This window comes from Gossypium raimondii, chromosome 9 (assembly GCF_025698545.1).
Source record: "Gossypium raimondii isolate GPD5lz chromosome 9, ASM2569854v1, whole genome shotgun sequence".
NCBI classification, from domain to species: Eukaryota; Viridiplantae; Streptophyta; class Magnoliopsida; order Malvales; family Malvaceae; genus Gossypium; species Gossypium raimondii.
Genome location: NC_068573.1, coordinates 45,836,598 through 45,853,529, shown reverse-complemented (window position 1 = coordinate 45,853,529; position 16,932 = coordinate 45,836,598). Strand labels below are relative to the sequence as shown.

Sequence of the window (16,932 nt, the reverse complement as noted above, 5' to 3'; positions counted from 1 at the left end):
ACTGCCCTAAAGTGGTAAATTTTCAATTTAAGCATTATATAATTTATAAAATTTAAAATTAGTAATATTAAGATTATATTTTTAACCCTTTCAAAAATAATAAAAATTTGATTTAATCTTTTAAAAATTATAAAGATACAAGTCATTAAAATAATAAAATTATATTTTTACGATATAAGTTAATTCTGCCACTCAAAAAATTTTCCGACCCCATCATTGATAACAGCTTGAATGGTACTTTTTGTCCAATGAATTAATTTTTGAAATAAAAAAAAGCCACTAAATTGTTTCGACTTATATTTTGGGAAATTTTCATTTGTACCAGAATTTCAAAACAAGATTATTTTAGGAAAAAAAAAGGTAATATTTTTAAAAATTATTTATACAAATAAAGCAAGTAATGGTTCTCCGGAAAGGATTTCCTTTAATCTCCCATATCTTTACTACTAGGCCTTTTATTATTATTACAAGATAATAGATTAATAGTTAAATTTCAAATTTAATTTATTTAACTTTTAGATTTAATTTTCAATTATACTTTTTTATAAAAAATTTAGATTTATTTTTACATAATTTAATACTTCAAAATTTATAATGTTGTTGATTAGCCTAAATATTTTATTCTAATTAAAATATTCACGTGAACTTCGAATATTGCTAACATCATTAAAATTCTTTGTTAAATCTAAACTCGTTACAATGTCAAATTTTAAAATATCACACTAGCAAGTTTAGTACAAGACTTTTAACAGTGTTAAACAATTGGATTTGAATTTTAAAATTTGAAAAGTAAAATGATTAAATTTCTCAAAATAAATAGTGTGATGATAAATTTAGCCCTCCTGTTTATATCTTTTGTCAAACTGGCTACTATATTTTTAGCTAAATTCAACCACTAACCTTCCAAAAAAAATCAAATAAATTTTTAATAGAAATTTTACTAAAACATTATTTTTTAACGATGTTAGCATACAAACCTGCATGGTAGTTTATATATACTTCATATTGATATTATACTGTTTATTTTATATGCCACACAATAAATCATTTAAAATTATAAAACATTCAAATTTTCAAATTTTAAAATTAAAAAATATATAAAACATTTATAAAAACAGTATAAAGTACAGGTAATTTTCATTCAGGCTGTCATGTTCAAAATTTTAATGTTTTAGTAAATGTTTATATTTAAAAATATTTATTAAATATGTTTTTAATTTTTAAAAATAAATAAAAATATTTTAAAAAAAACATTATAACAATCGAGACGGAGAAAAAAATGCCTCTATTGCCGTCTAATTCTCCGTTTGAGTTGTGAACATAGACCTGTCTGCAGTACTGCATAATATCTGATAGCCCCATTGCAATATTTATAATTATAAATTTACAATAAAGAAGTAATAAATATATACCTAGTCCTTTAATAGAATTGGCGTTGGAGCAAATAAGTTGAAAATAAGTTGGAAAATTATAGAAAAGGGCCTAATTCTTCCGGAGGTCCTCATCTAAATGCCACTTCTCACTATAATCCAACTTTCGAAGTTCCGATTGAAATGGAGTTAACTCTAAATTCAAATGTGCTTTATCTTACGAAGCATTCGACAATGATTTTTAGGGATCATATTGGGATTAATGATAATGATTCTTTGGAGGTTGATGACCCGACGAATTCTGAATCTAGTATTTCAATCTCAGAACTGCTTGGGACAATTGGGAAAGACACTGTTATTAGGAAAGATCGGGTTCTTAATAAAACCATTAAGGATCGTGGCGAGCGTTTTAAGACTATTAAAAACACCAAGGTCTCTCTTTCAGATTCAATGAACTCTATGGTGACTTTAATAAATTTCCAGATTGATACTGAGCCTAATAAAGTTGTGGGGGTTCCGAATAGCAAGCATCAGAGTACTGGAATTGCTTCTAGGGAGTAGAGTTGGAATGATAGCTTAGTTGTTTTTCTAAGTAGTGTTATTGTAATGTCTTTTTCATTCACCAAAAAAAAAACTTTTATTAACCCATGCCTTTGAAACTAACTTTAGTGGCAATGTAACATTTCCAAAGTTACACAATTGCCACTAAAGTTATTGAAATGTTACATTTTAGTCTCACATCCCTAAACTTTCGTTAAGGAGATGATGTGGTAAGGTTAATAACTAAAATTAGCCCCTGAACTATAACTAAATTATTAATTTGATACTTTTTCAATTTTTTCTTAATAATAATTCTATAATAATTAAAGGGTAAATTGCTCAGATAGTCACCCAAGTTTTAACGCATTCCTATTTTAGTCACAATTTTTTTGTTGTTGTTAATTTAGTTACTTCTGTTAGATTAATTGCCATTTTTAGCTACTCCACCGTAAAAATGCCTTGGTCACTAAATGAAATGTTGACATGGCAGTCTTTTGATTGATAGAATAACAAATTTAGTCCTTAAAACTTTACACATTTTTCAAATTGTTCCTAATTCTAAAAAATTTAATAAAATTAACCCTCAATATTTCCTTTTTTTCAATTTAGTCCAAATTCAAACAATTTATAATTTTAAAACTTGAAAATATATAAAATTTATTATAAGAAGACATAAAAATATATAGAATTACATAAAGGTTTAAATTTGAATTTGGTTGAGGAATTCAAATTAAAATTTCTTGAATCTTAAAAAAAAAGGATTCAACAAATTTTAACCCTTAATTTCTCTTGAATTTTTTGAATCAATATTTCATTCTTCTTTTTTTTCCTTTAAACCCAATTGAGCTCAACGAGTCCTTTGAATTAAATTTTTGAATCAATCACTACCAAATCCAACCAACACCGTGATCAAACAATTGGTTGAGGGATTCCAATTAGAAAGCCTTTGCTTATAGAAACATCTCTGGTTCCATCTTGGCCGCAAAGTGCAGGGCTTTGATGGATTCAAATGCTTAACGCTAAGCAGTGATTCACTGATCGATTTTTCCCCATGAAAAGAAAATGGAAAATTGAGCTTGGGTGTGTTTATATATATATATATATAACACAAACTTTGAGTGTGGGTTTAATGGTGAGTACTTGATGACGAAGTGATGATGGAATTTGGGTCTGGTGAAATTGGGTATGAATTTGGTATGGTATTTGAGGTTGTGTGGTTTGCGTGAGAGTACGAGAACAATGGGAAGCTTGAAGATGAATGAGGAAGGAGATGAAGAGATGAATGTTGTTTTACAAAATTTCTCTATTTTGTTTGGTTGACCAGAAAATTTGGTAACAATAAAGAAAATTTTGAACTTTTTTCCTTGTAAGTTTTTAATCACAATGCTATGTGGTTTCATATATCAAACATAGAAGCATTTTGTGGGTTTTTCATGATTTTGAATTTGGAATAAATTGACAAAATTTGTAAAAATTAAGGGTTAATTTTGTTGATTTTTTTAGAATTAGGACCAAAGGAAAGCCTTTTTGTAATATTATATTTTTATGTCTTTTATAATAAATTATATATATTCAAGTTTTTAAATTATAAATTTTTGAATTTGGACTAAATTGACAAAATGTACAAACATTAAGGGTTAAATTTATTCAATTGTTCTAAAACTAGGAACAACTTGACAGAATATTTAAAGTGTTAAGGGCTAAATTTGTTATTATACCAATCAAAACATTGCCACATCAACATTCCATTTAGTGACCTAGGCATTTTTAACGGTGGAGTGATAAAAATGACAATTAATCTAATAGAAGTGGCTAAGTTTAAAAAAAAAAAATTCAATGACCAAAATAGGAATGCATTATAACTTAGGTGGCTATCTGAGTAGTTTACCCTTTAAAATTTTTAGGATTATTATTAAGAAAATCAAATTGATATTTAGGTTATAGTTAAGTGTTTGTTATTAACGTTTTGAATTAACGTGCCATGTCATCCTCTTAATAGAAGTTAACGAATGAGTGATCAACATGTAATATTTCGATAACTTTAGTGACAATTATGAAACTTTTGAAAGTTAGACGTTTGAAATATAATTTTAATTAAAGTTTAGAGACAATTGGTATAGTTTACCCATGTAATAATTAAAACAATCTTAATACACTAAAATAATTATTAAAATATATAGGTTTAGTTATGCCTAAGTCCTTGTACTCTTCATAATTTCCAAATTTAGAACCTCTTCTTTTATTGTGAGGAATTCAGTCTATGTATTTGTTTCATTTGAAAATTAAAGTTGAAGTGATAGCGATGTCAAATATCTAATTAAAATTTAAAGTTAAATTGATAACACACATCCAAATTACTAGAAGTAAGTTAATAGCGTTATCAATTAAACTCTATTTTTAAAAAGTTTTCAACAATAAATTTTAAATCAGACAAATATAACGATGAAATTCTTTAAAATAAAATTAAAAAGACTAGATAATATGTTTTTATATAAAATTTAAATTACCCATAAAATTTTTATATGTTATTTAAACTATCTTTTAATTTTTTTCAAACCTCTTAATTGGAGGATATTTTAATTTATTACTTTTAAATTGTTGCAATAATAATGCCGTATATTCTATTAATTAAAAATTAAATTATATATTAAAAAGGTATTTAAAAATGTTAAAAAATCCAAAACCTACATGTGTACCAAAACGTACTAATATACACCTGGGGTCCAACTCCAAAGAGCACGTGAGAAAATTAATTTTGGATCGTATAGTTAATGGTAGGGCCGCAAACTCTATAACAGTAACAACAACAGAAACAACAGAGACGGCGGCCATCCACTAATACCATTTAGACACGTCACCCGCCAAGTGTGAACACGATGATGCTTTCCTTCCATTAATTTATAATTTATTTACATAATAATCATTAAAATATTTTAAAAAATTGTTAAAATTATTATTGTATGACATTTTTCTATTCGAACCACATGCACTAATTAAAAGCCCTTATTCCTCTTTTATTTTATAATTTTATTTTTTTATAAAACAATTTTGTACGTCAAGAATTTACGAACTAAAATTCAAGTAATTTTCTTCTCTGATCTTCGACATTGATTTGGACGTAACGTATGTTTTTTTACCCTTCGATGGGTCTTGGCCGTCGAATCGTCACTTGGAGCTCGCGAGCCGAACTTCAATAAAAATCTTAATAATCCAGTGACTTAAATTTAATATTAATCAAGATTTCAAATCAATAATTATTTTTATTTTATTTTTTATCATTTTTAAAAGGTTAAAATATGCTATAGGCCTCTATACTATTTACAGATTTATAATTTAATCTTTATACTTTTTTTTTTAGAAATTTAGTATTTATACTTTACAAATCTCAAAATTTAGACCAAGTTTTTAACATTGCTATTTTTGTTGTTAAAATTATTGGTGTGAAGATTTAAAATTAGAAGACTAAAACCCAAGGTTGTGAAGAGTGGTTTTCAATAGTTGAATAAATTTATTTTGGAAGTAAGAAGAGGGACTAATAATATTCTCGTAATAATATAGGGTGTAATGCTGATTACCAATAAACTCTATAACTAGCTTATACAAACAGATAGAAAATAATATTCAATTCCTCCATTGTTAAGCTAGTGAGAATACTTAAAAGTGATAGATTCGCCTTTAAGGTCTTCTCAAATGTGAAACATTGTTTGTTGTATGAGTTTCAACAGCTTTTTGATCCCCACAATCTTTTTCTTTTGCAATTTGGTGTTGCCGAAGCAGATAGCCATATGAGCTTAACTTCAATTTGTTGTTTATTATTTTAAAACAAGTAAAATTATGTTAAAATCAAATTTTACATGTAATTTGATTCTTTATAATTTTTAAAGTATTAAATATTTTTTTTATCATTTTTAGGGGACCAAAGTGTAAATTTACCTTTACTAATTTAAAATTTTAAAAATTTTAAAGAGTCTAAATGAAAAATTTTCTATTTTAGGGGAGGCCGAGCCTAGAGGTGTTCAAATTTGGATTAAAACAGAATTAACTAACCGAACCGATCTAATTTGGTTGGAGGTCAGTTAATAATTTTTTAGAAGTTCAGTTATCCGTTAATTTGGTTCGAAACCAAGTAATTAACCGAACTTAATAATTAATAATACAAATTATATGTAGTTTTAATTCGGTTAATTTGGTCAAATGGACATTATCAATTTATTTATTTTTATATGTTTTATACTTGTTTTAACAAAAACTGATCGAGATAACCGAAATAGTTCGGTTCAGTTAATTTTTTTTGAAAAAATTTCGATTCGGTTAACCGTTTGATCACCTTTAGCCGAGCTTATGTTTTCTTATAAAGAAACACCATGTAACATTTTCAACCCTTCCTTTTAAAAAGAATGATACAGTTTCTATGGTTGCAAAAATGGTCTTATTTGGGGCTCAGTCATGGGAGAAGAAGAAGAAGAACCTTCTGGATAACTTAGCGCAACGTCTATCAATTTCCTTTTCATGTAAGAAAGGTAGAAAGTAGATTTATGCTATGAGCATAGCAGGAAGGCATATAAGAGGGAGCCGCATCCATTACAGAAAAATATGGGGATCTGTTTGACAATTTCTTCATAATATGTACCCATTCCTGTTTTACTTCCATTATCATAGGCAACGAAGTCGCTGTTAATACAACTAACAACACCCACTCATGCACTTTCTTTTGCAATTCCCAATACTAAATAAATATTTTTTCTTTAGAAGAAAATGGGGATATTTATTTTGACAAATTTGATAATATCTATCCTTCAAAGGTCAAATTTATAAGAAAGGTCCCTGCATGTGATTTATATAATTACAAGGAGATTATAATAGAGAGGCTAAATCATCCAGAACCCAACAGTACAAGCTTAGCTTCTAATCCGGACAGTAAAGTGCAACAAAGAGAATGTAGACACGTTTCACGCACGTGCTCGAACGAAGCCTATCTATGAGACACAGCTACGCCGGAATTTATCACCCAGTACTCGGGCCTTGGTAGAAACCGCCTTTATTTTATTTATTATTGGGTTGTCCAGTCTCTAATTCCTCTATTTCCCCCAACCACCTTTAGAGAAAGTAAAAATAATCAGCCCAAATATTAAATAAAATCCCAAAGAAAAATCTAAATCTAAATCTAAATCCCCCCATTGCCATCCTCTCTTCCTCGTAACCAAATCTGCCCACTTTATATGGAATGAAGGACTATGGGTTAGCACCGACGATGAATCTATGGACGGACGATAACGCCCCGGTTATGGAAGCTTTTATGAGCTCCGATCTTTCGTCTTTGTGGCCGCCGCCGCTATCCTCTGCCTCCACTTCCACTCCAGCTGCTTCTGCTGCCGGTGGTGGTGGTGGGGGGCACGACCTCTCCGTGTCTTTCCTCGCCCAGCCTCAGCCTTCTGTTTCTCTCCTCAATCAAGAAACCCTTCAACAGCGTCTCCAGGCGCTCATCGAAGGAGCCCGCGATTGTTGGACTTACGCCATTTTTTGGCAGTCCTCGTACGATTACTCGGGCGCTACCGTGCTTGGCTGGGGCGACGGGTATTACAAAGGCGAAGAAGATAAAGGGAAAGGGGAGTCCAAAGCTTGTTCGTCTTCAGTTGCGGAACAAGAGCACCGTAAAAAAGTGCTCAGGGAACTTAATTCTTTGATTTCTGGCTCCACAGCCACCGCCGACGACGCTGTCGACGAAGAAGTCACCGACACCGAGTGGTTCTTTTTAGTATCCATGACGCAATCTTTCGTAACCGGCAGCGGGCTCCCGGGGCAGGCGCTTTTCAATTCCAGTCCGGTTTGGGTTGCCGGTTCGGACCGATTAGCCAGCTCGATGTGCGAGAGAGCCAGGCAAGGGCAGCTTTTCGGTTTGCAGACGATCGTTTGTATTCCGTCGGTGAATGGCGTTGTCGAATTGGGGTCAACGGAACTTATCACGCAAAGCTCAGATCTTATGAATAAGGTTCGGATTTTGTTTAATTTCAATAATGGGATTGAAGCTGGTTCTTGGTCTGTGAGTAATAACACAGCTGATCAAGGCGAAAATGATCCGTCTTCGCTTTGGATTAGTGAACCTAATAATGGAGTCGAACCCAAGGATAACAATAACAACGGCAATCACAATCCGCGGATTCAGGACCCAAGTACGAGTAGTTTAACTGAGAATCCAAGTTCTATTCATGGTGGAAATCAGCAGCAGCAGCCGCAGGGACAGAGTTTCCGCTTGAATTTCTCCGATTATGGCTTTGATGGGAATAGCAGTGTGAAGAATGTGAAATTTTCAGCTCATTTGTTGAAACCAGAATCCGGGGAGATATTGAACTTTGGTGAGAGTAAGAAAAGTGGGAATGGGAATTTGTTTTCAGCCAATTCTCAGTTAGTGGTGGAGGAGAATAAGAAGAAAAGGTCGCCTACTTCGAGAGGGAGTAATGAAGATGGAATGATTTCGTTCACTTCTGGCGCAGTTTTGCCTTGTTCGGGTGTGGCCAAACCCGGTGGCTGTGCTAGGGATTCGGACAACTCTGATATCGAAGCTTCCGTCGTGAAGGAAGCTGATAGTAGCAGAGTTGTGGAGCCTGAAAAGAGGCCTCGGAAACGAGGGAGAAAACCAGCGAACGGAAGAGAAGAGCCTCTGAACCACGTAGAAGCAGAGCGGCAAAGAAGAGAGAAGCTTAACCAGAAGTTTTATGCGCTGCGTGCCGTGGTTCCTAACGTATCAAAGATGGATAAAGCATCGCTCCTTGGTGATGCTATTTCGTATATTAATGAGCTTAGGACAAAGGTGCAGGATGCAGATTCAGAGAAAGAGGAGTTGCAGAAACAATTAGATGAGATGAAGAAACAATTGGCAAGTAAAGAGTCTTGTTGGACGGCACCACCACCGCCTGATGAAGACCGCAACATGTCGAACAAATTGATCGAATTAGATATCGATGTCAAGATCATCGGATTGGATGCAATGATTCGAATCCAATGCAGTAAAAAGAACCATCCAGCTGCAAGGCTGATGACTGCCTTGAAGGAGTTAGACCTCGACGTGCATCACGCTAGTGTGTCGGTAGTAAACGACTTGATGATCCAGCAAGCAAGCGTGAAGATGGGGAGCCGGTTTTACACACAGGAGCAGCTCAGAATAGCTCTAGCATCCAAAGTTGGAGATGCAAGATAAGAGAGTGATGAGCAGAGCTTGACCTGTGTAAGCAATTGGGATCATTAGAGCTTGAACAAAAATGATAAAATAGAACCAGAGTTTCATTGTTTAAACTGGCAGCAGGTCTCTGGGACATTTTATGGCTCCCGGTAGCACAAGCTCTGTAAAATATTGTTCCATTTTGCACCTATTATTAGTGTTTAGTGTAGGTATTAGTCTCTTAGCGGTGATCTGAATCAAGGTGGGTTGATTTCCCCCATTAATTCATCACTGAAAACAGCCTTTTTGGTGTTAAATCTTGTAGTTGTATGCCTTCACTCTTCAATGTATATTTGTTTCATTGGGACAAGTTTTACAGGACCTGAAGCATACATGTTTTTGTAACCTTTTGTTGCATGCTTCACATGTTTTGCCTTTTTAATGGGACAAACTGCTTCCCTGTTTTTGCTATATGTTGGGCCTTATATGGTTTCCATGCTAATGCTGCACAGACAATTTGCATTTATCTTTTGAAAGGATTGCATCTCAAAATCTGCCTTTCTGCATCATTTTTGGACTAAAACTGAGTTTAGATGTAGCAGGCACCAACATCTTCTTTGGGTAATTTTTAGAAGCTCAAAAGCTAATAACAATTAACAACAAAAAATAAAAATACGATGCTTCTTCCTTTATTCAAATACAAATTTGGGGGTTAAATAATGAAACAGTGATTTAATGAATAGAAACAAAAAAGAAATAAATGAACGATCAGATTACGTAGCCAAGCCATGCACTCTGTATTGTCTCCTTTTCATTGGTTTCATAAGTAAATCAAAATCAATGTACACTCATCTCTTTTCCCGTCTGTTGAACCTTTTGTCCCCTCAAATCCTCAAAGCTCCAATCCCTCCTCATGCCCGAGCTCCTCACCAACCTTGGCTGAGCGCCGACGTTAGCTTCAAACCCCATCGTGCCGTAAGTTGTAGCGATGGTATTAAACCGGATAGGACCCTTCTTTATCTTCTTGGAAGGAATCCCCGAGGTGCTGCCGTTGCTGCTTGGCTCCTTACCCATTTGTTCATAACCTTGAGGGCTCATATCCCCTGACCAACTTCTATTTAACCCTACACAACAAGACTTACTGATGCCCGTTTCTTTACCAAAATCAATATCATCGATTGAATTTGTTCTTTGCAGGACAGGGCAGGTCCAGCAATTTAGACTCATGGCTTTTGTTGTTTTTTTCTCACTTGTTTGATGGTCAAAAGAAGCACGTCAAAAGGGATTGAGGGGTTGAAAAGAGATGTTTTCCATTGCAGTTCTAAGGGTCTCTCTTTTTTTCTTTTTTTTGTGAGGAGGTGATTGGAAAAAACAAAAACAAAAGAAGCTTAACTTATAGTTTAAAAGGATATTGGTATTAATTTAGTATCATCCTTTTTTTCTTTCTGGTTTGGGGATTTATGTTTATGTTCGCCGCAAACACAGGTACACCAATTCTAAGTATGGTAATAACAAAAGTTGTGTGTAATCACTGATACGACCATTTCCTGTCATTTAGGTAAAGCTAGCATGATTAATTTAGCATTCAACCATCACTTGTTTATTTTGTGATGTTAACCACCAATCATAGTGCCATTCTAACTTCAATAATCCATCAAGTTTAGATTCTTTTTCATCACCCATCTGCCTTGTACAGCTTCCAAGCTTGAATCTTTCTTTATTTACTTTTGACAAAAGTCAAAGCTTGGATCTTGTTTCAATGGATAATATTAATATACTGCACGTGTAACAAATCAAGGATGAGTGTGGCATCAACACTTTGTCTGAACAACTAAGTTTTGAAGTAACATCACAGTAAACCCATCTAAAGGCAGTTAACAAAAATTAATCCTACGAATCAAAACAAACCGTAAAAAAGAATATAAAATTTTCAATGTTGCTCAGGGATGTCTGAGAATCTAAAAGTACTAATTTCAGGGTCTTAATGAAAGGATTATCCTTTAAGCTAGAAATTTCAAGGAAACGAGCTTTATTCTTACAGCATTCATAATCAAAATGCAGATTTCATAGCTTTTCTCTGAAAAGAACAATATCAGCTTAAGAAAAAGGGTTAGTAGAAAGGGGTGGTGGCGCAGTTGGCTAGCGCGTAGGTCTCATAGCTACGTTGAGTGATCCTGAGGTCGAGAGTTCGAGCCTCTCTCACCCCATTTCATTTTGAACTTTTTAACTTGGATTGTTAAATTCATTATATTTTATTTTGGTCATTTTTAATCTTTATATTTTTTTAACATTAAAATTCCACTCATCATCACTTGATAACTAGTAATTTCATTAAGTTAAAGTTCCGCTATTTTAAAATTTGATGTGGTAAACATATTTTTATACGTGTAATGTCAATTCAAATTGTTATTCCACATATTATTTTCTAAAAATTCAGTTAATAGATTAACGACTATCATTTGTGTTAAGACAAAGTTTATAAGTATAGGAAATTAGAATGATCCAATAGGAGAACACATACTAAGTCTACATTGTATGTGTAACACATGACTAGCAACTAAATTTAATTGAACAAATTTAACTATTACTATTTGGGTTAAGACTAAAATTGACCAATTCGAAAAGTGCAATTTTTAAAATATCAAAATTCAAAAAGTATAAGGACTAAAATTGACCAATTCAAAAGTATAAGGACTAAAATTCATCAAATTAAAGTAAAAAGATTAAATCTACAACTTTCGCAAAGTATAAGGGCTAATACTATAACTTACCCTACTTAAAGCTTGTTCCCATATAATATTTCCTCCGATATCGACAATGTAAGGTGGATGTTTTGGGCCCTTTGTGTTTGAATTCACAAGAAGATATTCAACACCTACTCAAGGATTGTTAGATCTTTTAGAATGTCTAGTGTTCTATTTATTACTTATACAAAGATTTCCCCTTTTCGGTGGGGATTGGGAGGATCGACTCCTAAGCAATCTCTCCTCTAAGGCTTGGTCTCTAAAACTAAAAATCCCTTGGATTGTCTTATTCTCTTTTACATTATGGGAGATATGGCTTACTCGTAATGCTCTGGTCTTTGGAGCAGATCATCCTAAAGAACAACTCCTTGATAGAGTTATCACCGCAGCAGTTGAGTTCTTTGTCTTTTCTCCAACAACAAATAAGAACGACTTACCATGTTTTGTTCCACTGTCATGGAAACCACCCTCAGTGGATTGGTTCAAACTTAATACGGATGGATCATACATAAAAAACCTTGAAAGAGCTGGTGTTGGAGCTCCCATTAGAAACCCTTCTAGTGATTGGCCTATTGGAGCATATTGTTATATCCTAAAAGCCACCGATGTTTAAACTAAACTCTGGGTCTTTAAGGGTGGACTCACTATGGCTAAGAATCTAAATATTTCCCAGCTAGAAATAAAAGTGGATGCTACTACTATTTTTCAAATTAAGTCTTTTGATAAAGTTTCTAACATGTACTTATCCTCTTTGATTGATGAGTGTATAATGCTCCTCCATAGTTTGCCTTTTAGGTCACTTAAGCATGTTTTTTTTTGGAAAGGAAACCAATGTGTTGTTGCCTTAGCTTAACTTGGAAGTAACTTCCAACCTGATCTCTCTTTAATGGTTGATGCTTGAATTCAAAATTGACTTTGCTTATATAGAATTCCTCCTAGTTATTTGATTTCTCTGTTAGCTAAGGATATACTGGGTTGAGATGTATATCAAACAATATATTAATTTTGGTTTAATATTAACTAGTTCCCTTATTCACCAAAAAAAAAAAATTACGGTTAAAAAATGAAGGGAAAAATGGTTAAAGGAAGAGCTTTTAACAATGAAAACAACTTGTATCCCAGAGGCAGGAACGGGGTGGTGGCGCAGTTGGCTAGCGCGTAGGTCTCATAGCTTCATTGAGTTATCCTGAGGTCGAGAGTTCGAGCCTCTCTCACCCCATTTAGTACTATTTTGATTTAAGGGCTCGGTCCAGCAAGCCCATTACCTCAACCCATAAGTTTCATTTCCTAAAAGTAACTCTCCCTTTTGTTATTTTTTACATGGACTGGTACATATATTCCTAAATCATAGGGTCAAAGAATAAAGGAGAAAGCTTCCAAATGGTGAGGACTTTATAATTGCATGCTGAACTGATATAAAATTAAAAAAGGCGAGAGAGCATAAGATGGATTAACAAAACTCCACATTTGCAGTCCATAAATTAGTTCCAATTAATCATGAATACTCATTATTGAAAATCAACGTATTTATTATCATTTAATTAATCATTTCAATAATAATTTATAGGCACCCTCAACACCGTCGCTAATTCCATTTACTTTGACAGTCTTTATTAACTCTTCCTCGTCGCTAGTTACTATTCTTCTATTTGCTATTTTATACGCATCGTTTTACCGTCACTAATTTATGCACGATTCGAAGAGTGGGTATATTGATCGTCTAGGTGTGAACAAGATTGGGAAGAACATACGGAAGAGTCCACTGCATCGACCTAATTTTGCTAATACTGCAACTAAGCGGCAGCCGCCTCAGCCTCAGGTTTACAATATAACCAAGAATGACTTCAGGAATGCTGTTCAGCAGCTCACCGGTTCGCCTTCTCAAGATCTTTTGCCTAGACCAGCACTGAATTCTCCTAAACCCCACTGTATGAGGATGCAGAAAATTAGGCCTCCTCCATTGACGCCTGCTGTTCCGGTCCCTACCCCTGCTTATCCACTAGCAACAGTTCCCCCTCCGGCGCCTTACAACAACAACTTTGTTAAACCTGGCAAATATGAGCAACCATTACCTACAATGTTGCAATCTACGATATATGGAGATGTTGTTTGGGCAAACGTGACTCAATCTCCTATCTCGACTTATATGCGATACCTTCAGACAGATCTTTTAGACCCAAGTCCGGTTGCAAACCAAGGTCAACCTCAGGCTCCACCACCATCTTCTAGTTTACTTCCTAATCCACCAACATCAGCTCCCCCTTCCCTCAGAGGAGTAAATGGATCCTTAGCACCGATCCCAACTCTCTCTTTTCCACCAACGAACGGTCCTGCCCTTTTACCCTCACCTACTGATTTCATGAACTTGTTGTCGCGCTGCTCCCCATACCCCGCACCTTCCTCTGGTCTTGTTTTCCCATTGTCACCTTCTGGTTTTTCTCCCTTTCCAAATCCAAGATGGAGAGATCAATAGTCCATTGCTGTTCACATGAGTTCCATGCTTGTCGAGGAACCCCAACCAGGACCTTCTTCATTCAAGGATCCTCTCTTCCTCATGGAGGTTCAATTGTGAAAATATAATGTACATACAGTACAGTGCTGTAACTTGTAAGGAGATAGGATCACAGGTATAAAAAAAAGTTATATACTAGGCAAACTAAGTTGAAGAAATCTTGTGTAGTTTTGGATTCAAAATGAAAGATTGAAGCAATTCTGTAAACCTTGTAATCCATGAATTTAGTTACATTGCCTTGGCAAATCTGGAAAAGCAAAATTGTACATTTATAGTAAAACTACAAATGATTGTAGAAACCTTGATTTGTGTCACAACTCACTGAATCCTACAAAACAATCCATTAAAATAGTGTGGACCATGGACCAACACAAACAACAAGCCGATACTCGCATACATTAATGAAAACAAACATTAGTTATATTTTTATCTTATTTTGTTTCTCCTACTTTAACTTTGTTTATCTAATTATTAAATTTAATTTTAATGGCTAAAATAATAATTTAATTAGGTTAATTTATACATATATCTTTAAACTTCAAAATGTTTTAATTAAACCTCCAAAACATCAATTAAGTCCGCGCTTCCATCGGATCGACGTTCCAGTGAGTGTAACTTTTGCCGCACTGGAACATTAATTTTTCATTGAAGTATTTTGCTTCAATTGAAAAGCAAACCTCTATTTAAATTCCGTCCCCCTAAAAAGAAACAGTATAAAAGGATTACATCAATTTGTTAACATTAATCAAGCAACCACATATTTTGATCAACAAGTAATAGATCTTATACCGAAATCGAAAGTTCTTCAAACAACTGTAAAAATTTTCCCACTTTAACCCATGTTTTGGTTTATTTTACAAAGAAATAAAAGTAAATATCTTAGATAATATATATAATTAATAATTATAGAAAGTAAATAGATTATAAATTTTATTATAAAAATATAATAAAAATATAATTCTTATTTAACATAAAAGAATTTCAATATATTTTATTATATAATATGAGCATATTTTGAAACAATTTGAAATTTATTATAAATAAAATTTTAATCATTTTAATTATGTTTTAACAAAAAATAATTTAATTTATATTTTCAATATAAATAACTTTTTATTTATTTATCTTAATCTCACCTAAAACACTTCTTACATCATTGATTTTTATCTCACCGCTACCGTGACTAATTTTACTGCTAAAATAATTAATCTCACCAGCGGTGGGCTCCATTTAGATGAGTGGTGAGTTTAGCTCCTATGAGATTAAAAAAAAAAGCAGTGGTGGTAAGATTAATTATTGAAGCGCTGAGATAGTAGTGAGATTAAAATTATTGGTAGAATACGTGTTTAGATTCAACAATGAGATGAATAATAGTGAAGAAAGAAAATGACCATTAAGGATATTAGACTAAAATATGTATACAGACAACGAAAATTTTAATTTGATTTATTTTATAAACTTAATAAATAATAAAAATATTAAAATTATAATGATTTTATCAATAATTAAAAATAATTAATATTTACTTTTATTCATTAAAATGTTTATTTTTAATTTATTAATATAACTAATAATGTCAAGCCTTCCAAGTGAGGAGAGGGTGGGCATTTTTACTATTACTATTTTTAGCTTCAGATTCTAAAAGCAGAAGAAACATGAAAAAGGGAATTCTATTAAAGCAAATGGCTGTAGTTGGGAGGTTTAGTATGTTCGATTACTATAGAAACAAGAGCATGGGAAGTTTCCATCCTTCATTGGATGCCATTGTGGAAGGGCTTGACTATGCATAACCCACTGCGAGAAGTGCTTGGGTTTGAATGGCAATTCATGAGATAATTTATTTATGATGTTTGACACCATTGCCTTTGCGCCCAGACTTCCCGAGAAGCATCATCTGAATTCTGATGACAGCTTTCTTTTGGTACAAAATTTGATGAAATATCAGAGATAGTGCACATAATTTTCAATCTGTGGCAGTAATTCACTCCCTTTTATCCTATGCTCTAATGTCATTGGATGATGATATTATTATTATATATGCATTTGGATTTGCACAAGAAATGAGTCAACATCATAATTGGTTGCCTGACATATATACAAAGTTAACAGACATGGCAGCATCAGCTTTCCATTCAATATAGAGAATCCTTTTGTCGGAGCTGTTTTTGTGGTTCTGTTTCATGCTATTCCAGGCCGTAATCTCATTCTAAATAATATATATTCTTATACTTACCTGGCTGATCTCACGCCCTACCAATTTCGCCGCACAACACTTTTGACTAAAATGTTATTTGGGGAATTAAGGGCAACTGTGAGGCCAAAACCTTACGAGCCCTCAACTTCATTCGTTCATTCATTACATTCATCAGTTGTCTTAATATGCTAATTTATACCTACATGAAAAAGACATCAGTATGTTGATTAAGCTCTAAATAGTATAAAACTACTATGGAAATGACACATGAAGTCTTAAAAAGGACCTACAACACAAGTGTAAGGAATGAGAATCTCTCTCTCTCCCCCTCACTCTCTCCCTCTTCTCCCTCTATACCCTTACTTTGAACTATCTTCTTTCCTCTCACGTGCTCCTATCTTTGAAGGGTCTTGTAC

At 33.3% G+C, this 16,932-nt stretch overlaps 3 protein-coding genes and 2 non-coding genes across 5 annotated transcripts; 4 read left to right on the top strand and 1 right to left on the bottom strand.

The window, feature by feature from the left end:
* The first annotated feature begins 6,791 nt into the window (after positions 1–6,791).
* Positions 6,792–9,436, top strand: LOC105800310 (transcription factor MYC2). Its single transcript, XM_012631347.2, has one exon. It carries the CDS (start codon positions 7,135–7,137, stop codon positions 9,103–9,105), a length of 1,971 nt encoding a protein of 656 aa, XP_012486801.1. The 5' UTR covers positions 6,792–7,134; the 3' UTR covers positions 9,106–9,436.
* A 323-nt stretch (positions 9,437–9,759) lies between these two features.
* Positions 9,760–10,536, bottom strand: LOC105800311 (uncharacterized). The gene has a single exon (XM_012631349.2). The coding sequence runs from the start codon at positions 10,291–10,293 to the stop codon at positions 9,904–9,906; it is 390 nt and encodes a 129-aa protein (XP_012486803.1). The 5' UTR covers positions 10,294–10,536; the 3' UTR covers positions 9,760–9,903.
* A 650-nt stretch (positions 10,537–11,186) lies between these two features.
* Positions 11,187–11,273, top strand: TRNAM-CAU (transfer RNA methionine (anticodon CAU)). The gene is given in 2 exon segments: positions 11,187–11,224; positions 11,238–11,273. It is a non-coding gene; the product is annotated as a tRNA-Met (tRNA).
* A 1,669-nt stretch (positions 11,274–12,942) lies between these two features.
* Positions 12,943–13,029, top strand: TRNAM-CAU (transfer RNA methionine (anticodon CAU)). The gene is given in 2 exon segments: positions 12,943–12,980; positions 12,994–13,029. It is a non-coding gene; the product is annotated as a tRNA-Met (tRNA).
* A 308-nt stretch (positions 13,030–13,337) lies between these two features.
* LOC105800309 (protein HAIKU1) lies at positions 13,338–14,522 on the top strand. The gene has a single exon (XM_012631346.2). It carries the CDS (start codon positions 13,498–13,500, stop codon positions 14,281–14,283), a length of 786 nt encoding a protein of 261 aa, XP_012486800.1. The 5' UTR covers positions 13,338–13,497; the 3' UTR covers positions 14,284–14,522.
* The last annotated feature ends 2,410 nt before the right edge of the window (positions 14,523–16,932 follow it).

Coding starts and splice junctions, on each gene's coding strand:
- LOC105800310 (XM_012631347.2), top strand. CDS start 7,135: ATGAAGGACTATGGGTTAGCACCGACGATGAATCTATGGACGGACGAT.
- LOC105800311 (XM_012631349.2), bottom strand. CDS start 10,293: ATGAGTCTAAATTGCTGGACCTGCCCTGTCCTGCAAAGAACAAATTCA.
- LOC105800309 (XM_012631346.2), top strand. CDS start 13,498: ATGCACGATTCGAAGAGTGGGTATATTGATCGTCTAGGTGTGAACAAG.